This window comes from Molothrus aeneus, chromosome 13 (assembly GCF_037042795.1).
Source record: "Molothrus aeneus isolate 106 chromosome 13, BPBGC_Maene_1.0, whole genome shotgun sequence".
NCBI lineage: Eukaryota > Metazoa > Chordata > Aves > Passeriformes > Icteridae > Molothrus > Molothrus aeneus.
Window position 1 is genome coordinate 4,952,300 of NC_089658.1, and position 23,481 is coordinate 4,975,780.

General features: G+C 38.9%; 1 protein-coding gene across 6 annotated transcripts in view; it reads left to right on the forward strand.

Moving 5' to 3' along the window:
• CIB2 (calcium and integrin binding family member 2) overlaps window positions 1–23,481 on the forward strand; it is a 40,066-nt gene that overhangs the window by 9,094 nt on the left and 7,491 nt on the right. For 5 of the 6 annotated variants that reach the window (XM_066558604.1, XM_066558609.1, XM_066558608.1 and 2 more), the window contains 4 exons: window positions 6,045–6,079; window positions 15,571–15,682; window positions 22,892–23,039; window positions 23,128–23,323. In XM_066558604.1, the coding sequence (XP_066414701.1) occupies window positions 6,045–6,079; window positions 15,571–15,682; window positions 22,892–23,039; window positions 23,128–23,323 (491 nt within the window). The remainder of the gene's footprint in view (window positions 1–6,044; window positions 6,080–15,570; window positions 15,683–22,891; window positions 23,040–23,127; window positions 23,324–23,481) is intronic. The other variant, XM_066558606.1, reaches the window with a different exon arrangement.

Consider the following 23,481-nt stretch of genomic DNA (forward strand, 5'->3'; position numbering starts at 1 on the left):
AGGTCAAGTCTCATATTGAGAAAAGAAAATTAACTGAAATTTTAGGGTGTTTTGAGTGTGTACAGATGCTTGAAGCACTGGAAAATACAAGTATGCTGTAAAACAACTTATTTATTCATTCAGAGCCATTTATTGACCTCGATGCACAGCATTTCTAACTGTAAAACAATTGTATTGAGTAGGAAATGCAGAGAAACTGTACTTGGGTTGTGGACAAACTCCTACACTGTTCAGTCAATCTCATTTCCTTTTCTGGGATTACTTGAATCAAGAGATGTAAATTCAGTACAAATTCAGTGATCCGTTTGTTTGTTTGTTTGTTTGTTTTATTTCCCTTCTAGAACCTGGAGATTATAAAGCATATTACTGGTTTTATTGCAAGCCATTTGTATTTGTTGATTAATGGTATTTACTCTGCATTATTTAATGCAGTCTAGCAGTCTTATAGGCAATATTGCAATACAATATTGTACAGTGAAGTAATGACTTTCTTCTTTTACACAAGAATTTCTCTATTCCAGAGCTCACTTTTTTCCTTTTATCAAAATTGACCTCAAAGTGAAATTCAACTATATTTCATGAGCATTATGCAAAACCAGATTAAACAAGTTATGTTATGACCTGTCAAGAAACACCATTTGTAAAGTAAAACAGGTTCATCAAGCTGTCTTTTAAAAAGCCATCCAGACTTCATCCAGGGTCTTGGAAAATTAATCCTTTGCAAGAATACAAGAAGTGCATTCATAGGTTCCCCAGGATCTTCTGTAAAAAGTATTTTTCATTTGATACAGTATTGCTGTTATTGTGCAAGTAAAAGTAGCATAATAATGGAGCAAGTTTTTTGTGAAAATATCCTTTGCTCAGGTTCTTGTTTCATGTTACCATTTGATGCATCTGTAGATTGAGCAAAATTACTTTTGTTGGCAGTTTCCTTTTTTTCAGTCCTTGCTAATGTCTGACTTGTTTTTACTCCCCTGTTGCCATATGAATATGTAAACAGGTTCTTACAGATGCAGATTTTTTCCCTCTGGAACTCAGTGGGTGGTTTGGTTGGTTGGAGTGTAATTGTGAAGTATATATGATGACAAGTAAGGATGAGCTGTGTGGTAAAATTTTCATTGGTGTTCTGAGGCAAACAGCATTTTTAACTCATTGACTCTGTTAACTCTATATACACTAACAGTGATGAAAATACATAAATATCTTGCAGACTCAGTCTTGCACAACTCCATGCCAGTCTTAATCGTGTGGAATGTAGAACAAAAGCACTGCATTTGTAAAACATTGCTAGAACAATTAATAATAGATCTTATATAAGAGTTCATTTGTTCTGTCTGGTACCAGATTCTTGGTTGCTTCACAGGATGATATTTTGATGATGTTTTGATTAAATGCTCTTACACACATTTTGTACTTTGGCACAGTACAAAATGTCATTTGCAATTTTAAAAATGAAACCTCTTAAGTAATTTGCTTTAACTATTACCTTTTAAGGTGCTGCAGTATCTAATAGCCAGCATTTTTTAAGAGCTGCTCTCTGGGATAGCTATGCTCTACAGTGTCTGCATTATCTTTGAAGCTGGGCTTTTTAAATTTGCAGTGATTTTATAAGACTGATTAATATTATTTTTGTATTTATAAAAGTTCCCAATTAAGCTGTTCCAGGATCAAAGTAAACCTGACCTTATGAAACTATACCTATACAAAGCAGAATATATATGTATTTTCTTAGAAGAGACATATGCATTTAATGGCTTTCAGAAATACTGTTTCACAGCATATTTGTAGATTTCTATTCTTCCATTCTGTTGTTCATTTCTCCAGTTTTTGTTCTGTAGAGGAATGTTTTGCATCCTGCCCTGAGGTTAGCTTTGTTCCAGAGCTGTACTTTATGCACAGTACTTGTTTCTGGGAGTGGTGATTGGTAACCTCCCATTCACTGGACTCTGTTGCCATTCATAAGCTGTGTGCTGCTCTCAGGAACTGGCATGGGCTGAGTGGAGCCACACCTCCTGGTGTGCTGGATGGACACTCTACAGACAGCTAAGTAGCAGCATTGTCAGAGCATCTCTCTCTCCTTTTTTGCTTTGTTCAGATCACTGTAGAACTCAATACAAAGCAGAACCAACCAAGGAGTTTGCAGTCAAGTCCTGCAGATGACTGGACAAGGTGGTGGACCACCGTATTTCAGTCTGTTCTGTCATAAATCTGCATTCATCTGACATAGGAAATAAAAGAATGAAACTAACAGCATGTGCATGCTGCTCTGCTATAAAAAATAAGTTTTAAGAGCAGAGACTGTTAACTGCACTTTACAAGCAATGCTGAGTGACTTGCAGAAAGTCCAATTACCAGCCATGAGCCAAGCTACCCATGGAACCTAGATACACCAGCTGTCTGCCTCTTCTATCTGCAAAGTATTTTAAGAAGTAGTTAAGCCATCTAAATGCTAAATTTGAGAATCAAGTCCCATTATACAAGATCATGATCTCATGGAAAGCAATGGGAAATTTATTTTCTGTTTGCTTGGTTTTATTCACATTGTCACAAGATGCTAAGTAGATAATTGCAGATTTGTTTTAGTGGTATCTTACCTCCAAACAACCATCAGTGATCTCATGTTGGACTCGTAATTTACTGGATTATTAAGGGCATGAGGACAGACTGAGCAGGAGAGTTGATCTTGGAAAAGGTGCATGCTTGTTCTCAGGGGCTGGAATCAGTGAGCTGTCAAGGCAAAGCCTCTGTTCTCAAGAAGCTAAAGCCCCTGAGGGCCTGCTGTTAGCAGAAGTTTTTCAGGCCATTGTGAAGCACTAGATATAAAGGCAATAATTCCCAGGATAAATTCTTGCTGTAATGTTGAACTGATAAGAATTATGAAAACTCTGGTAATATTTGTTTTGTATTCAGTTTCTGCTTTTCTAGTAGGACTCCCAGACATCTTAGTGTCCAGACAGGACAGGTTGCTTTTTGTGCTCTTAGTAAACTCAAATACAATCCACAAAATAGCAAATGTGTTCCGTGATATCTCTGGCTTGCAGGAAAATCAAAGTTATCATGTGCATTAATGACAAATGCTTTCCAGAGCCACCTTCACCTTTCCTTATGAGAGAGTGAATTTAACATGTTAATTTACTATTTATTGTCCTTCATTATGTATTTTTCTGTATGAATGAAGTAGCCAGAAGAAAATTGGATGATTCACCTCCGTGTTTCTTTGGCCAAAAGTCTTTAATTAAATTGGAATTAAATTGCTGAAGTTCCAGCAACTATAAAATGTAATTATGTTATTTAGACCTTTTTTCCATCATGATTTTAATCCAACTGAGGGCTGTGATTTCAAAAAAAAGGAAAATTAGCCCAGTCCTGCACCCCTTTCCTGCCATCAATAGATACTTGTTTCACCTTTGTCTCTTGTACCAGCACTGCCAACACTATGTTCTAAGTCACTAGAAGAAAATGATCCAAGCTGAAAATGTGTCCATTATTGCTAGGTTCATTTGCAAACACATTAGTTCCTTCCTTCAGAGTTCTCTGATGCAGTTATTCTGTTCATCACGGTGAAGTCTGCATAAGGGAACAGGCAGAAATAAAAGGGTGGGGGAAGCAAGAGGGATGGCTGGACTTCCCTATCAGAGGTCACATGGAGCTGTGGTTTTGCACTTGCCATTTGACACCAGACAGGCTTTTTTATGGTAAATTGTTTCATAGCTGGTATCATCTGGTGGATCAAGACTATAGGCCACGTCACAGTGAGTTTGTGGTGCTTTGACCTGAGTAGCTTTAAGATCTCTCTTAAGAGTGAGACCATTAAATTTTGTTTGCAACCTTCATCCCTGACAATTCCATGCAATTGGCAGGTGTAATGGATATAGAGCTGCCAGTAACAGTGGTCAGATAGATAGTTGCAACTGCTTCTGCTATAGAGGGTTTCAGTAGCAAAACCTCTGGGGATTTAGGTTTAGGTTACATTAGTAAAAAACTTGTTGATCAAAAAACAGGCAGGCAGCAGGGTTTATTGTCAACATCATGATGCAACTCAGAATAAAATATAAAAAATGTGTGGACTGTCAGCAAAAATGGTTCATTATCTGACCTAATTTGTCTTCCAATAGCATTTTTTCAGGACTTCTGCAAGGTAAAGGGTAACTTTTCCTTTTAATATTTGTCTCCATTTGTATATGGCTTTCCTGTCAGCTTTCTAGTTAAGTGGCTGCTTTTTTCCCCAGCCTGTATAATTACAGATGATTGCTGCTGAGGGCATTACAGTTATTTGTGAAATTACACCTGCCCTTTCTTAGTAAATGAAGCATCCTTAAGTGACAGTTTGACTGTGTTGATTGTGTGGAATTAAGGAAGACTTGAGCAGCTGGCTCCAATGTCACTTTGTGCAGTTGCAGACAATGTGACATCAGTGTCAGCAGCTCCCAAGGTGCTTCCTCCTGGGCTTTGTAACTGCACAATCCACTGGAGGAAGAGCTGCTGCTCTGGGCACCTCGTATGGAGGAGAGCAAGGCAGGTCAATAATTGATACCTGCGGGAGCGATTGTGTTCCTGGACACCCGAGACGGGCTGTTTGCTTCTGCCAGCAGGGATCCTTTGCTTCTCCCCTCCTTGGAAGAAGCAGGCACTCAGCCCCAGTGAGTCTCAGCTTGAGAAAGAAATACTTTTTCCCTGGTTGACTGAAGAGCAGGACTTGTAGAGACAAAGTACCTGTATGTACCCTTTAAGGATGACTTATCAAGTCTGATACTGTTGTCTTGTCACAAGCTGATTTTCAAAGATGATATATTCTAAATATCTTACCATTAAAGGGGGGGAAATTACAAAGAGCTGAATGGTTAGGCAAATGCCCTGCCACATCACATGGGCCTGTGAGAGAAGTGGGTAATCAGGAAGAATTTTCTGTGTTGGTGCTTGTCCCCTATATATACACCCTCAGGAGCTGGCTTGAAGATCAACTTACATATTCTCTGAATCGATGGATGAATGGTGTTCTCAACTGATTATCAAATATTTCATTACCACTAGTGTTCCTAGTCTTGGATGCAGGGCAGAATTTCCATTAAATGCATACTAGGTAAGAGTGGAGATTAAGGGATTGTTTTTGAATGGGATGGGACTGATTATTGTTTCCTCACAGCACCTGAAGTTATATTTTTTTTTGTGACTGAAGTAGAAAGACATGAAATGCAAACTCTGCCACTGCTCATATTCTGGTTCTTTGGTGAAGTGTTGGAATTCTAGTATAGAAGTGGTATTTATTGAATGAATTAAACCAATGTCAATTCAGTCACATCACAGAGCCATTTAGAATGCAAGTGAATGCTTGTATGCTCTTCTCTCAAGTCCAGCAAGCTCTACTTTTGCATTTTAGTTATTTCTAGTTCTGTGATAGCACAGGGAGAGCTGAATGGTTTGCTGCTGTTCAGGGCAGGGGCTATGCATTTATCCATGCTCCTAAAAGAGAGGAGTTTGCAGCCTTCAGCAAAGTGACCACAATGCAAACTGATTGTTAGCAAAAAGGGTTAATAACTAATAAATAACCACATAATTTTATTATTAAAATAAAGAATTGTCTCCAGTTGTCTCCAGCAGGGGGATACTTAAAGTAAGAAGACAGTTTTTGTCATCAACAACAGATTGTTGTTTGTAGTTTTCCATATTCTTTTAATGAATACTTTTGGCATATACCTTCTATTTTAGATTTTATTGTTTCTGGTCTGGTCATTCCAGAAATTGGAGAAATATCTCAGCATTGGAGAAATATCTCAGCATTGGAGAAATATCTCAGCAACCTGGTTCTTCCTCCTGAACTATCACACTATCACTATCTTTCTTCTTACTGATAGGCCTACGCTTGAAATATTTCTGCTATTTTACACTGTATATTCCTTTCTGAGTCAAATGTAGATGGCACCCAAACAGCATCTTTAATGTTTCTCTGTCAGATCTGAGTTTCCTTCCAAAGGGTTGAGAAATAACTCTTTGCAGTTGTTTTCAATATTTCTGTAGTACAATGACATATTTTGTTTCTTTAACAGGACTGCACATTCTTCACTCGGAAGGAAATCCTTCGGTAAGTAAACTCTTTTAAATTTCTCCTTTGTGATCCATGTGGAAGGGGCTAAGTGTTTTTATCTGACTTGTGAGGAAACCAGATAAAGCCTGTTATTCTGCAGGCATTAATTGTATAGAATAGAGTAGGATTGGATTTAGGATACACTTATAATGTATAATTGTCATAAGGTGGTGATTAGCTTAAAGTGAGTATCATAGACTGTTTTAGGGTTGAGCCAGTGACTTGTTTGAAAGGGATTTGCTGCTTTTCTGCTCAGTGATACCAGTGAGGGCACATCATGCAATCAGTGTAGAATGCAGAGGTGTTTCTACATGTCTGAGGTGAAGTTTTAGTGAGCAGGAATAAAATGGGTTATGACTCCCTGGTTAATTAGTACTTACTGATTTAAGCAGCCAGGTACTGGCTGATTTAAGTACTGCTGGGCACTTATTTACCTGCAGGATGCTCACAGGGCTGATATGGAGGAAATGCAAGTTGAGTCCTCTTTAGGCTGGACTGAATTTCTTGTGCAGCTGCCAACTTCAGTGAGATGATCCAACAAGGAGCATCCTTATAGAAAGAAAAAAAAGAAAGCCCTGTCTGTCTCACCATCCATTTGCATGGCTGTTAATGACTGTTGTGTAGGTGGGGATGAAGGAATGAATGTGGCAGCTTCAATTTAGATTGCTATAAACTGATGTAAACCAGTGTGAGACTGCAATTAGGTGAAATGGGCTAAGTGTTTTTATCTGTCCCTACAGGGAAAGTAGCCCATCAAAACCCCAAACAACAGTAAATCTATTTTCTGCTGGTATAATAAGCTGAATCAGCTCTCTGAAGGATCAGATGAGAGCCAAAGCTGGCATGAGAGACACAGCAAGCAAATGCAACTGAAAATGAAGAGAGCATTTCCCTACCAGTAATCTGTTAGATTGACTTACATACTGACTTTAGAGTGCAAGGCTTTGGTGTCAACATAAATACAGGTTATGGTTAGAGGGGTTGAAGACACATTTTTTGATTAGTAATCTGACTGTGGATAATGTGCAAATTATTAGAAAATAGTATAACTTATTAATTTAAAGTGAAGAAAAGTTGAACACAAAATGCTGAAAATGGATCTAGGAAAAAATATAAAGTAAGACTGCAGCAGAGGCAAGTGTGCCTGGTGAAAGAGAAAAATAGAAACCATAGCTCACTACTGCTGTTTGGTAGCTGTTTATCACCAGAAAACCTAAATACACTCCTAAGTCTTGATTAAAGATGGTTTATTTTTGGAAGTGCTGATCACAGCTATGAGCATTCAGTCATGGGCCCAGGGCAAGAACATATTAAAGAATGTTGGTTATTGTAGACATATTTATGTTATCACGGACTCAAAACATTATCTAAAATATTAATAGAACAGCTGACAAATTTTTAGAGCTGTTACTGGTTGCTTTGGTGGTGTTAGGGCTTTGAAAACATGCCCCAGTTTTCTTAAGAAGAATGTGGAAATTTAGACCACTGTGTGTAGCTTCAGGACACAACTTTTCTGCATGGAGAGATGCCAGAACACACTGGTAGACAATCAATCTGTAAGTGCCTAGAACTTAATATATGCTCAGAGGTAGCCACTGCAGATTTGTTAAAAGCAAATCTTCCTGTCAGTATCTGCTTTTGTAAGTCAGAGAAAAGAAGCATCTGCAACGTGTCTTTGTTTTGGTAAAGACTTCTACATATTCCAATTTGTAGTAGTCCTTTTCTACTTGTGTAAGTGCACTGAACTCTTGGTCAAAATACTCCTGAATATAGAAAATTGGTGAGAATGGTAAGAAACATTGAGGTGAAGTGAGTTGCAGATGCTATGAAGATCAAGATGAGCTTTTTCAACAGTACTTAGTATGTTAGAGAAATTACTGGAGTCAAAGTGAGCAAAAGAAAATTCACACACTCAAGTCCTAAGAACTGAGAAAAAATTTGCAAGTGCAAAATGGAGTGTATCAAAATAATGGGCTGGGGGATTGTGATCTGAGCAAAGTGAGCATCATTTTAACAACACCAGCCCCACAATGCTCTTGCAAAAACAGAGAAATGCATTTCTAAAATGTATTGGCCTCAGCAGTGTTTATAAAATGGGAGAATTCCAGTTAGCAGTACTGCAACCTCAGTAGGAATAGACTGTCCAGTTTTGGGCATCACAATTTAAAAAAGATTTGTTATCCTGGAAAACATCCTGTAGAGAGGAACAGGAATAAAAAGAAAAAAAAATGATGTGAAGAAAAGTTGGAAAAACCACTTTAGTTATAGCAATGAATCTGTTTGTATAACGTGCCTCTCTTGTGATTGTAAGTGGGAACAAATGGTTGAGTTGTCTCTCATAAGGCATTATTTCTCTTTGTCAGTTTTACAAATCTGATTTTCTGGCAGACAAGCTTTCACTCTAGCAATAATGCTTAACTGTTCATCAGCCCATCTGTTTCTGCTTCTCCCTGTAGACTGGTGCAGTTTGGCACCCATACAAGCACTCAGATGCAGGTGTTTTGGATGTCTGTCCTAGCCAAAAAGCATAGAAATTGTCAATTCAAGTTGTATTACTTGAGAGTAACTCAACCTAGTTAGACAACTGCCAGGGGAATATGGCACTAAATGACCAAGCTGGCACCATTTGGGACATCAGCAAACGTATGAACCTTTTGGTAAAAGAAAAATAGTTCTTCTGTTGCCTTCTCCTCTCTGCCTGTTTCATGGCGTGTTCTTGATGGGTGAAAGGGGAGGAGGCAGGAGCTCTTCTAGCCAATCCAGCTGAATGTTGGATTTTAAATCAGAAATCTGCTAGAGAATTAAGCAGTGGCCCCTTCAAGTGTCTGAAAAGCTTCCTTATAAGGGAGCAAATGCAGCAAACTGCTTGGGAGGCAGCTTGCTGTGGAGCAAGTTGCTACACAAATGGAGGGAGGAGTTAGAAAACAACTCCTGTTTTTCTTTTCAAGAGTTTGAAGTTTTATTTGCAGAAAGGGGAATTGCCCTATTGTCAGCTTTGGAGGAAAAGGCATCAGCCAAAAGAATGAAATTAGTAGCTCTATACCCTTAGGAATCTTCCTGAGTTTTAGGCAAGAAACTATATACACAAAGAACATATATCCTGAAGCTACTCTTGATCTTCTTGATAATTATGTTACCATTCTTGTTGTTAAAAATGTTTCTGAATCTTCTATGAATGAAAAAGAAAAAAAAAAGGACTTTAGGCAGTCCCTGCATTTTTGTACCATAAAATTTTCCTGTATTATATTTAAGTCAGATTGAGAGGAGAGAATCCCTGTCAGTGTTGATCTGCATGGAGTCCAGAGTGCTGCTGTAGTGTGTCCAGTTCTGGGCTCCCCAGTACAGCTGCTCCAGCACCTGGCAAAGGGCCATTGGGATGGATAGGGGACTGAGGACTCTCTCATAGGAGGAAAGGCTGAGAGAGCTGAGATCTGGAGGCTGTGAAGGAGACAGAGGCCCGTGCCAGGAAAAGGGGCAGTGGGTACAGACAGAAACACAGGAGGTTCTGGCTGAACACAGGAAAGCACTGGGAGGGTGACCAAGCACTGGAACAGGCTGCCCAGACAAGTTTTGGAATCTCCAGCCTTGCAGATCCTCAAAAGCCATCTGAATGTGGCAGCCTGCTCCAGGTGCCCTTGCTGGGCAGGAGGTTGCACCAATTCATCTCAGGAGTTCCTCGCAATCTCAGTCACTCTGTGATTCTTGGAATCACCAGCAGAAAGATGCCTGTGAGCAGGGGTTTGAGTGGCACTTCAAGGAAGGAAAAACTTTATAAAGTGTTCTTATCTATACTCACTATGCATCATGTAGGTCTGGGAACAGTGGGGTACATATATTGGAAGTCAGAGTTTTCATAACTATTACTGGATTTAGAATAAATGTATTATAAATTGTCTGCCAAAAACATTTCTCACAATATTTTTTTAATTTTACTGTAGATTATTTGGGAGGATATTTTTGTAGTATTCTCTTAAATTAATTTGTGCTGCTTCATTTTGCATTGCAAAGATGAATAAATACTTTACATGCTAACTAAAAACTAGCAGAAGACTCATCTATCCACTTTTTCTCATCTTACTATGCTGCCTTCTTATAAATCTGATTTCAGTGCCCAGTTATTCTATTTTATTGATACAATGAAAATAACTTCAACTGGAAATCATAAAAGGGGAAAGGCATATCAGTAGCAGAATTCCTTCAACTTTCAACTCTTTCTGCTTGTGTTTCTCACTGTCCTTTGTTCTTTATCTGTTTGTCAAACTGTGGCAATTCAGTGAGTTGTGGTTTCAGTTTCTGACTGAATTTCCTTGTATCATGTTTCCTGTCGTTTTGGTTTCAGCTTCACATGGTATACCACGTTCTCTAATAGACTGTTCTAACCTCTTGCAATCTTTGGAAGCAATAATTCACTGAGGAATTGGTGCAGCGCGGGGATTTATGCCTCCATTACCATGTGTAACATTTAACATTTATTGTTCCAAAAACAGTTTGTGCAAGTATGGCATAAATCTGAGATCCTCCAAGTGCTATTTCAGTTGCCCTGAAGGCCCCAGATTAAAGAACCTCCTTCTTTTTGAGCTACAGCAACTTTTTCTCCCTGTGTGGCAGACCTGCAGGTTTTGGTCTGTCTGGCTCTGTTCCCCAGCTGTCCATTAGAGGACTGCAGGACAAGAGAGCACGTGCAGTTCACTGATTTGCATCAGTACAGGGCTACAGCCTCTGTAGCAAGGGTTGTAAATCAGTTCCCATCAGTGCATTCTGTCCTGCATTCTGTCCTGCATTCTGTCCTGCTTTCTGTGCAGTCTCATCTTCAATGCTGCTGCTTCTTTTACTTCCAGCCATCTCAGGTGCTTGGAAGGGCTGATTGATGAGACCTGGCTCTTTCCAGGGCTGTATGTTCACTTGTCAATTCTCCTGCTGGTCTCTGGAGTGGTGAATTCTTCTCTGTGTATTACACAAAGTCCTTCTCCAGCTGTTCCATTCAGCTCTGGCATCTGGACAGGAGCCTATAGCTCTGATTGTGGTGAATTATAGTAGAGGAAATGTATTGTACCTGAATATCTGTATAGAGGCTTTGCCCAGGAGGTCCCGGTTGTCCTTGATGGGCTGCAGCTGCGATGTCCTTAATTGTGCTGCAGCTGTGACCAATGAAGATAACTGGGATAAGAGGGGGTGAGTTAGCCAGTCAGGGAGAGCCTTGGAGGAGCCCTGAACTGAGAGAGAACAACATGCAGAAGAAGGAGTCTGTGCTGTGAAGATCTGCAGCCGTAAGAATACGCCAAGGAGGTATGGACTTTAGAAATCTGATAACAACAGTATGGGACTCCAGAGTGAATAACCAAAAGTACAACTGAACAGCAGCTGTGCACTTCTGGTCTTGCTGCAGGCACAGGTTGTTCCATCCTGTACAATGAGTGTATAGTCAGGTCATGCCATGGCTCCTGGGAACCCATGGTGGGACTGTCCATCAGCACTCACTGCCTGCTTTCATTGCTCTAGTTAAGCCATTTGCTATTTTTTTTCTGACAGTGCAGAACACTGCCGAGCAATCTAGAATTTACTCCTTGAGATGGTCTTGAGTGTAATGTACAAGTCTTTGAATGCATCCCTTTTACTCAGGAATAAATAGGATATCTATTGCTGAATAAAAATGTTTGCCCCTTACAGCATAAATCAAGTGACTATTGCTGTGGGACCCAAACTGGGAAGATGTTTATTCATTTCTAAAGGCCACTTTAAGGCCTCTCCTTATTTCTAATCAATGAGCCATTGCAAGCTTTTATCTTTTGTTTTCAGCATTCCTTCAGTGCAGAGTTCCTGTTAAAAGGGCAGCTCAGCCAGCTGTAATGTGTTGTCACTACATTTAATGCTGGAGATGAATGCACACCAGGCTAAGCAAGGGCTGCTCTGTGTTTTAACACACCCACTGGTGACCTTGGCTACAGTCTGACTCCCTCCCAAAGCTCAATAGTGAATTTAAATGGTTGCTGCAGGGTGTAAGCTTTGAAATCTCTTTTTTTGAATCTATTCAGGTAGAGCAGGAGGCTCTGTTGTAGGAGACATCCCAAACTATATCCAGCGAATTCCCACAGCGTCATCCTTGCTGACTCTGGGATGCTTCACCCTTGAGAAGTGGGAACAGACCCTGACCTACCTTTTGCCGTGTGAAAGACCCAAAGTAGTAAAATGAAAGTTATCATCAATCAAAAGTAGGCTGTGGGGACAAAACTGTGTTGTGAGCTTTTTTCTGAACACAGCACTTTTGGTTTTCATTGGTTGATGGGCAGCTGATTTTAAAACTACTGCTGTCTACAGGGGTAAGTCTTATTCTGCCTTAATAGAAGAATTAAACCCCCATTTTCTTCTGCTGCTGTCACAACTGCTTCAGTAACCTCAAGGAGCTAACTGTGAAAACGTCTTTATTTTCAAACACATCAGTTTCCTGAACCTCACTGCAGATTCTTAAATGTTAGTGCTTATACAAGGGACATGAGTAGCTGGTGGGCTTCACATTTCTGCAAGGGCAGATCAGCAGTCTGGGTTTAGACTGGATTAAAATGATACAGAATCACAGCCTTAGTCCTTGAATGTTGTACATGAAGTATAAACATATACCAGTACCTGTGGGGACAGAGCATCATCAGTTAATGAAATCTGCCATTAAATTTATCACCACATTCCCTCCTACTCTCATTTGTGGAAGGGAAGACAATGCCAATTTTTCATTTCCTGCTTCCATGCAATGTTAGTAAGGAATCCTGCTGACAAAGAGAGCACATCCAGGAATAGGAAAATGTTTCTGCATGCATGCAGAAGAAACTTTTAAAGGAAATACAGCTGTAGTAGTTATTGCTACAAAGACAGTGAGGCTGGTCTTGGGCTTCTGAATGTACAGGATGGTCTTTGTATGATAATGGCAGCTTTTCCAAATCTGTCTGTTCAGACAGCACTGCAAACCTTCCATTACCTCCCTGACAAGACATAAGTGTTTCTGTGTCTAGGACAGATAAAGAGGTTTGAGGTTGTTTTCAGACATACTTTTGTGAAGGGCATGCTGAGTAAAAGGACAAAAAGCATTTATTTCCTCTAGGTCACAACTGCTCTGATGTATTCAGGTCACCTGAAAAGCCTTCTGCTTCTCCAAAACAGGAGAAATATCAGAGCCTTTACCAGAGCTTTGTTTCTTCTCTGTTTGTAGTTAGAAATTAATGTTTTTGAGAGATGTGAGAGAACAGTCAGTAATGAGAGCAGCATTTGGGAAGTGATTACTGATTTGTCATAGTGCTCAACACTGCAAGGTGTAGTGAATTACTGCATACAGGCAGGAGGATTATGGGTGTAAAGAACCCTGATGTCTACTGAGCTTTACATCATGTTACAGAGTAATTGATCAGACATGTATTGTTTCCTTGCCAAAAAGTAAGTATTCTCCCAATGCAACATAAGTTATTCAACTGAACGGGAGTTTTGGTGGACCTTCAGCAAAGAGGGCTGTGTTCCTTATGACAGGTGGTTTTCTTGAGATGCTGACGCAGGTCTGTGTTTTTTTCTGCAAAATCCAGTATTTGACACTGGCAATCCAGTTGATTATAAAACAGTACCTAGTGTCCCTGAAGAACTTTCCAGCATCAAGATCTTACAGAAGGAAAAGGTGTTACTGTCTTTTGTGGTTGTTCTATTGGTTGGGGTTCTTTGTTTATTATTTTGAAGGATAATGGAGTAAGTGCAATATACTGCATGTTTGGTATAGGGAAATCTTATGGCCCTTTTCATGGTCTTAAATGCTAATGATGCCATGTGATAAGGCTATGACAAATAGAGTTGCTGGATCCTTGCAGATAAAAGCATGTGGAAGATGTGTTTTATTGCTGTAATTTAGTTTGCAGGAGTTAGATCAGAGCCACTTCCTACAGACTCATTTGGATGCTTTAGTGTGAAATCCACTCAGATAGAAAGTTCTTACATCCACAGATCTTTGACTGATTTGGTGAATTAACAGGAGAGTTAGTTGGGAGGAAAACAGGGTATGAGAGCTGCCCTGAAATCTGCAGTTAGTTACCTGCTTGTTTCTGTGTCCAGCACCCGCCTTCCAGACATTTCTGTCAGTCTAGAGTTGGGAGCTGTATCCTTCTTTCAGCTGCCAAAAGGTATGGCTGAACTTCAGTATAAATAGATTGCAGTTTCTGTGGACAAGATAGTGAATTCTGTCAGCAAGATGTGGCAGGTTTACTTTGCATTGATATTGCATGTTATAAAGAGGCAAGTCTAATATTAGCCAAAGTAAAGAAGGAAATCTTGACAGTTAAAATAAGTAGGGATCATCAGCTCCTGAATTTCTGAATGTTGTCCACAATGGTCAAGTTTTGCCAATAAGGAGTGCTTCATTTTCTTGAAGACTAGAATGCCATTTCAGTATTCCAGCTTTTAAAAAAGTAGGTAACCCATAGATGGACATTGGACTTGAAATTTTTGTTTTAAGTTTTTCTTTTTAAGTGCATTTAAGTTGCTTTTTCTGTTGTATTTAGAAGCATCTTTTTAGCTGCCGTTTACAACAGAGAAATCAATTGCTAGAGAGGGAAATGGCTATTGCATCTTGAATTACACAGTATTTATGAAATGTCAGGGTGAGCTGTGGTAAGCAGCTGAAATGTGCTGAGATAGTGGATATCCAATTTCTAGTATGGCATAAAATATTGCTGTGCAGGATAAGGACATCAGTTTCCTATAATGCAGAAAAAATGTGTTTCTGTGTGTCATTCTGTGTGTTCTTTGTGGCCCATCATAATAACGAGAAAACAGATGCCTGTAGATTATTTTCCCCTAGTTTTTGAGTTTATTTACACACAGGAACCTGAAGTAGTTCAGTTGGGTGCGGATCTGCTGCAGGTAAAGCTGGGGAAATGAAGGGGTTGCTGAGGCATTTCTTCCTGTATTACTGTTTTGTTTACATTCTGCTGTTAAAACACAGTAATCTCTATAGGTAATTGTTAGTATGCCGAGTGAGCAAGCAGGACTTTTTGTTAAAAGGAAAGTAAGTCACAAGATACAGCTTTATAATGTATACAAGTAGTACATATGCCCTACTGAGAGATCAGAATACACTGTGTTAATACATAGGACATGACAAAGGGGCACTTGCTGTCCTAAGCAAAAGTTTAGGTGTAAAACTTAACTTCCACATATGATAACAATTGCATTTTGCAGTACATGCCTTGGTTCAGGCCTTCTGTGCACGTACCTGGCAGTGCCTAAATGTTGCATACACACAGTGCGAAACTGTGCTCAGCTACAGACCTCGGGAAACATGTGGCTGCTGGATGCTGCATCAAAGCCCTCTTGTTTTCAGGAAGATGGCAATTTGGTGGGCTCAGACTTGTGCACTAAAACCAATGATTAGAGCTGCAAGACAAATTTGTATGTGATTACTGTCTGAATGGAATTGGTTATTTCAAATTGATTATTGGCTGTTTGTTTCTGTTTGTTTACAGGTTGCACGGCCGATACTATGAAATGGCACCAAATGTTGTGCCCATGGACTATACAAAGGACCCAGATGTTAAACTACCTATGCAGCTTATAATAAACATGCCTGAGCTGAAGGTATCACTTTTGACTGCTTGTAAACTGTATCTTAACTTCTCTAGCTCATCTGCCAGACCTTTTTCAAAAATTGATATCCAGAAGTGCTGTGGCATGCTAAGGTCTTCCCCTTCCTGTTATTGTTCAAGGTCCAGACCCTGGAAAATATTCAGGTGAATGTCTTTCTTGCAGAGATAGTTAGGGTAGATGTTAAAGGAAATGAATAGGAAATAAATTTAGCAATCTTTGCTTTTTGTGTATATGCCCTCCAGAAGCCACGTATCCACAGGAATCTCTGTATGAAGAGCTGGTTAGAAATCTGAAGTTCTTATCTCAGTGTAGGAATTTTGCTATCAATGTGCAGAATATTGCTATTAAAAAGTAAAGGTTTTGCCCTTTTTTCTCAGCTACCTAAGCACAATAAATATTATTTTTCTTAATTATCAGGAGTTTTCATTTTCATGGGGACATTACATGGTAGGAATTGGAGAAACAGTCCATGTAACTGCAAATGAGAGAAGCAGTGGGTATAAGGCAATAAGTGCAAAAAAAATTGGGACACTATTTGTTTTTATTCTCAGTTCAACAATTCAATAATTTATGGTTTTAATGGGACAAATGTGGACTTTTAGCATTTATTTTTAAACAGTTCATTGAATTATGTTGTTTTTTGTCACACAGTCTATTTTTCATGTAAGCTAGTTGACTGATGTCTATAAATTACTATCATGTGGAAACAATTGTGTGCTCAATCTGATAGTTGCATGAAGCATTATTAAGCTTTTTAAGAGCAATGCTATAAAAACCTTGTAATTGATGGCTTTCCACTTAATTTTAATGATCTAGAAATTCTTCCTTAGTATTGTATTTTTTTTCAAATATCTGGTATTTTACAAGCAGAAGCCATGCTTTAGACATTCAGTTGTAGAGAATGCTAAGTCAACATGAAGTGAAAAACATTTGAATTAGATTTAAAGTTGAAGGTCACAGAACTCTTTGTTCCTTTACTACCACACTTGCTGTATGTTTGATTCTGGGATAATATAATTTATTGAACAAGAACCATTTTTTGTTAAAGCATGTGTGTTAAAAAGTATTCGACCAGCATTTCATATAAATGGAAACAATAAACACATGCAAGCCTTTAATTCAATAGAAAACCTTGGGAAAAATTTTATCCTTCAATTATTCTTCAGACTCTGATTTAGCAGATGCCTATGGACAGCCTGGGTTTCTGAAGAAGCTGAGAAATAATTTAGAATTCTTTTTCACAGTAAGCATGGGCTTCTTCAGCAAAATATATTTATGCTTTTTCTAATGGCATCAGTATTCCTTAGGGTTTATGTTATCATCTCTGAGATCTTGATAGCACAACATGAATCCTTTGGCACAGTTCTTTGACTCCTCAGACTTTAACTGCCAGACAGCTGAGAGTTGCTTTGTGACCAATCAAGGCTAAGCTTAGAAAAGGAAGTGAGAAATTATGATCACACGGAGTCTTTTTGGCTTCAGTGACAGAGGATTGAACACTTAAGGAACAGCTCATTCTATGAGAACTTTTGAGATGGAAGGCCTGGTACTGAAGCTGACATACAAACCAGAATTTTATACAGGATCATATTTAGATTGAGATTCAGGAGTGTATCATGCTAGCTTAGCAAACTTAGGTGGTAATGACAGACTTCCAAGAGGCTTCCATGTATGAATCATAATCATGTGTGGATCATATATGGATCATAATCTATCTACTGGCACCACAATCTGAGACGCTTTCTCACCCTGCTTTAGAAGATGTCTCTAGGTAATGGAACTTGACTTTATGAAAGTAATAGGACAAACTCAGTGTTGAATTTTATACAAGTTCTCTCTCAGGTCTTATAAGTCTGTGGAAGAACCTTAGAAATACTGATTGCAAACCACTCATTTTATTTCAGGAATTCTGGGAGCTCACAGAGAAAAGTGCTTTCAATAGCTACTGAGCTTGTTTCCAGTAAAATCCCAGCAGGAGGAGACTAGGTGATATTCCATAACTCTTTCAAAGCATTGACACTAAAAGGTGTTAAAATGCCTGGGATCTTTGTTGTAAACTGGGGTCCATCTTGCTCATGAAGCATCTTGTGGGCACCTGTGCAGGTGGGGGTGAGGGGGAGAGAGGCTTTCATCAAGAGTTTATTTTTGAAGCAACCTAGGTACTAACTTCAGCTCATACACTAAGAAAAAAATCTTTGACCTTTGCAACTTGACCAGACTGCCTAACAAATCATGATGGTGTTTTCTTAGGTAAATTTTCATCAAGGTGAAGACAAAGACAACATTTACTTTTTAAAATAGAAATAAATGACCTAAATGTCTATTGAATTCTAATAAAATTAGTGCTAATTTCAATGCACCTGGCTTTTTTCATATACACATTACATTTCTAGTTACTGGCAATGTTGAGCTCAATGCCACTGCAGGTTCTGACAAACGGATAGAATCAATAATGCACTTTTCTAAATTAGATTCTGCTAATATAAAGAAAGATCTTTATCTCATGCATTAAAGCTTTGAGCCAGGTGTTTTGTGTTTCAAGGGAAAAAAATGCTGATGGTCATTCTCTTTAATTGATAATGAATTATTCACTAACTCCTGATTCTGAAAAGTTGAAAGTTAGGACAAGAAATAAATAAATAAAGAAGGGGAAGGTACTTTCAGGTGATTAGGTCTACCGTTACAGTGAAGTTAACAGAGCTGCTTTCCTCCATCAGTTTCATTGCAGTCTCTGTTCTCTAATTTTCGCAATCTTGGTTACACAGGCACCAGTCTAATAAATGAACTTTGGGGCATCTGGACACCTGTGAGATGGCAGTAACTAACATAGCAAAACTGTAGCCATGGTATGGACTGCTCAGTGTGGGACCAGGGAGAAAGCAAAAGTTTAATTTTCAAATTAAAACTGATTTCAGTCACATTATCACTGTCATTGCCCCAGAGCTGCAATGGGAATGTAACCTGGTGTCAGAGACCCCTGTGGTTGGTAGCAGTGGTGGGTGTCCCTACCCACATCCCAGATTGCCTCTTTGCTAGATTGTGAGCTCTCTGTGGGCACTGCAGTGCAGAGCAATCCTTCTCTCCAGAGCTGGGCAGCACAGGGCTGCTGGAGGGGAACCACTTTTGTTTCACTCACTTTACCGTCTTTTGCCTCCTGCGTTTTGGCTCACACAGGAACTTCACTGATCCTTGTTGTAAGCTGCACTAGGGAGGAGGTTTTAGATGGGATTTCAGCAAGTCTTCAGGTTCAGAGCTTACTGAGCAATGACACCTGGGCCTTCTGTGTAAAGGGCAATGGGTAATGCCAGGGCAGGGTGATCTTCCCAAGCCCCAGCCCTGCTCTGGCCGGTTTTTGCCTCCAGCTCATCTCAACATCCTTGCTGCATTGTGTTAGTTGTTCCTGGTTATGAGGGGATGTTTTACTCCCTTCGGAGGAGCAAAGCTTGACTCCAACCACTCTCCTTGCTTCTCTGAAGTCTCTTTATCAAGTGTCCTAGGAGAGGGCCGTTTTCTCTGCATCAAACCCCAGGCCTGCACCTCCCCTGCAGCCTTGTCTGTACACTTCCCTGTCATAGTTAGGAATCAGTTCTTGTCACAATGCCTTATCTTCCCAGGAGGTGCTGGTAGGTTCTGTAATATTTAAGCAATTCTGTATACAGCTTCAATCTTTGGTTTTTCGGTTGTTGTGACTTCAGTAAAGAGTAATTGTTGAACTTAATATGCTTCTGCTTTCTGACAGAACAAAATGGTCTTTTCCATTAAGACATAAATGTACCAATTTAGCTCTGTCTTAGCCTTGGTTTCTGCAGGAATTTCTTAAATAGTACCCTGCAGGCACTGCAGAGAAGTTTGATGACATTAATATAATCATAGAAACATAAAACCCAGGTTATTGATTTTGAGGAAGAAGAAAATTTAGAAAGAAACCCTGCAAAGAAACATGCTTTTTTCTGCTCCTGGGACAATTTGCTGTCGCACTTATGCTTCCCTTTTGAAGCACCAGTCTTTCCTAAGGAGCTTTTGTAATTAACAATTTAGCTACTTTTATATTAATGTTTGTCTGATAGCAATTTTTTCCCCCTCTGTTTTGGAATAATCCTGAAATTTGAGAAAGGCTAGTTTTTCCCATTGCTGAAAAAGTCCTGATTAAAGCATCCAAAAGGATTCTAACTTGCAATAGTCTGCAAAATAGACTGCTTTGTGCTTTTAAATATATGTTCAAATACAAAAGGGGACTTATGTTCAAATACAAAAGGGAAAGTCATCATTGTGTTTCTGTGGATATAAAAATTAAGCTGCATTTTGTAATGACTCTCCGGTATCTCCAACTTAATTAACTTGACCTATCTTTGAACTTCATTTGCAACCTCTTATCTCCAAAATGCAGTCAGCCTGTGGGAATAAGATTGGATGCTTGAAATTAATTCTTCAAACTACAAAGCAGATAAGGCAAAAGGCCACCAGAGTACTTTCCTAGAGTCTGGGATGGAAACCAGAGGACAGAAGAATGTAACAGGTGACTCAATGCCAGGAGTAAACCCTCAAACAGTTTGTTAGAAAACTAATGGTTGTGTTTTATTGTAAGCTGTTAAAGGTCTGAATTTTGGAATAGATGCTGTGTAAGGTTTTAAAATGCACAGAAACACAATTATCTGAGTAAAAGAAGCGTTCTTTGCAAAGATGGATTGCACATTTAGGATTCTCTCGAGCCACTACAGCAACAACATCAATCTGCAAAACAGCAGAGTTGGTTTTCGGTTCTAGCGATTCTTTATTGTTTCTGTCTCCCCTCTCATTTTTATCATGAGATTACAGAAAAAGCTTTTTAAGACAAGTGTAAGTTTCTAGTTTTAAAAGGAATATTTTTTTCAACAATTAGTGCTTATGGGAAAGCAATCTAGGAAAAAACAATATAATTTTCCCCTTTACTCCCTTCCCCCATGGCTCTTCCTTTAAATATGATGGAACCCTAATCTGTGCTCTTTAGAGTAGAGGTAATGAAATTACAGAAAGGATGTGAAAAGTATCTGTGAAGGTAAGCTAATACTTTCCATTGTGTAAGCCACAGATATACTGCCTGAAGTCACATAATATGAGAAAGTTAAAGGAAAGAAATCAATATGAGGAAAGATTTTATTTTTCATTTTGGTTTTAGCGATCCATTTGGCAAAGAGTTACTTAAGAAGTATGCTTAGGTTCATTGAATTCATTCTTAATTGATCTGTATTTTCAAGACCTCTGACATGCCAAATAAATAACTCATCTTATGCAACTGCAATATGCTTATTGAGTCAGTGAGATCCTGCCCCAGCCTTTCTAAAGCACAAAGTCCTGGGTTTGATATTCACTGCTGATAAGGATATTTGCATCTGTCTGCTCCTGGTTTGTTACCCAATGCTGCCTCTAAGATGTCAGTTTTACTACTGTTACCATGACACTTACTTCTCGTCAGGTTTGTTCCAAAGAAAGCTATACAACATTTTAGAAATGAAAAATAAATTTCTAATGTCTTTTGATGCCCATTCTGATGTTTGGCATTCTCAATTATTAAACAAAAAGCACACTATTTTTTGGTGTGCTTTTAGGAAGAAAGTGGGCCTTTTCATATATTTCAGCCCAAATGAATCTTACTTTGGTTTATTTATAAACTGGCAGTTTGAAACAATAGAACCAATCGTTCCTCTGTGCATGTCTGTGTGTGCATATCCCACAAACAGGTGTATGTGTATAACCACAGGTAAATCCCACAAACAGGTAAATGTGTATTCCATTAATATCTCCAGGGCTATTTCCAGGCATTTAAGTGAGATACTTTAACCTGAGCAGTACCCACAGATGCACACCTGCTGTACCTACACATCATTCATGAGACAGGAGTGATCGCTACATATCCTTTTACAGTGAGGTTCTCTCAGCCATCTGCCTGGGTCTGGGGTGTTATTTTTCATTCTCATGCTCTGGAGAGATGTGACCCTTTTGTTTTTTGAGGCTGCTTTTTATTTTCAGGAATCCCTCTTTTCTATTCTATTTAATTTGGTTTTATCTGCCCTGGTTTTGTCTTCATCTGAACAGTGAACTCATTAATCTCCTATCCTTTGAAATCTGTAGGCCTGTTCCCAATTGTGGATTCCTTCAGTCATCCAACCCTGCAGGAGAATTTGTATTTAGTATTGACTACTTTATTGGGCTGGCATTTGAGCCTAAGGCCCTGTGGTCCCTACTTCATCTGTCCATACAAACAGCCTGGTCATTACTGTTTTAGTCACCACAGTTATGCCAAAAATGCCTTCTATAGATGTTTATGTTCTATGTGTGAATTATCAAGAAAAAATTCAAATAAACTGAAAAACAACATTTTCTGGTCATTTGTCTCTCAAATATAGCTAGTTTTTGAAATTTCATTTAAAATAACAGGATGGTTTATGAATACCTGTTAGGTAATTAAATTTACTGGGGAAAAAAAGAAATTAAAAGGAGATATGATTGAACTTCTGAGCTTTCACAGTACTGCTCCTTTAAAAGCCAAACAAAATGCTGCATGCATATTAAAAATAGTGAACCTGATATGCCACCAGCACAGTTGTATATATTTATGGATCAGTATGTTAATCAGTGTCTTGGCTTCAGATGAGATCTGTATCGCAGGTTTCACGAGATGCTGCTCACAGCCTAAGTGATGTTTGTGTTCTGTTCATATTCAACTAAATTGAACTGATTTTCCAAGTTTTATTGATACAGCTACAAATTAGTGTTGGGGTTTTGTAAGCTCTGAGAAAGACAATGGGTTTTTACTGTAAAAACATTTGTTTTGGATTTCATAGCGATAAAGCAGGTTTTGTTATGCTTGCTTGTGTGTTTATGGTTTTAGAATATTGTCTTATTCTAAGGTGCTAGAAATGATTTCTGGATCATCTCCAGTGGTGATTATATTTCATTTAAATTTCTGGAATTTTTAGTCAATCCAACCACAGGCTGGACATTGACATGTGTCAGTGAAAGTAAAAGGCCAGAAGTGGTACTATGCAGCAGCAAGGACTGCTGAAACTTCCTGCTAAAGCATACAAATGTAAGTTTTTTGATGCATTTTTGGGGAGAAAAAAAATGTCTTTAAAGAGCCAACTATGCAATTAAATATTCACTATCAAGGAGTCTGCAGATTTTTTCATCTTCCAAATTCCAGTCTATGTGTGTCTTTCACAGGAGAATCCCTTCAAAGAAAGGATTGTGGCATCTTTCTCAGAAGATGGAGAGGGGAGCTTGAGCTTCAATGACTTTGTGGATATGTTCTCCGTGCTCAGTGAAATGGCTCCCCGAGAGCTGAAAGCAATCTATGCCTTTAAGATTTATGGTACTGTGTGGAGGGGCTCTGGTGTGCTTTTCGTGTTTGGAGTAAATGAGTGGTACACTTGGTGATCTTTGGTTCTTCTATTGTTTAGATTTTAACACAGATAACTTCATTTGTAAAGCAGACTTGGAAAAAACCCTCAATAAGCTGACCCGGGAAGAGCTGACAGCGGAGGAAATCACTCTGGTTTGTGAGAAGGTGATAGAAGAAGCTGACATGGATGGTGATGGGAAATTAGGATTTGCAGATTTTGAAAACATGATTTCCAAAGCACCAGACTTTCTCAGGTATTATTTTAAGAAAAACAGAGTCTCTTGCATACTTGCAGGTATGTTTTAGGATATCACTGTGCAGTCTAATACAAGAAGTGTCATATGTAAGTATTTTACTAGAGAACGCACTAGGGGATGACTTCTTACCTAACTCAGTTTACTTTTCCAGGGCA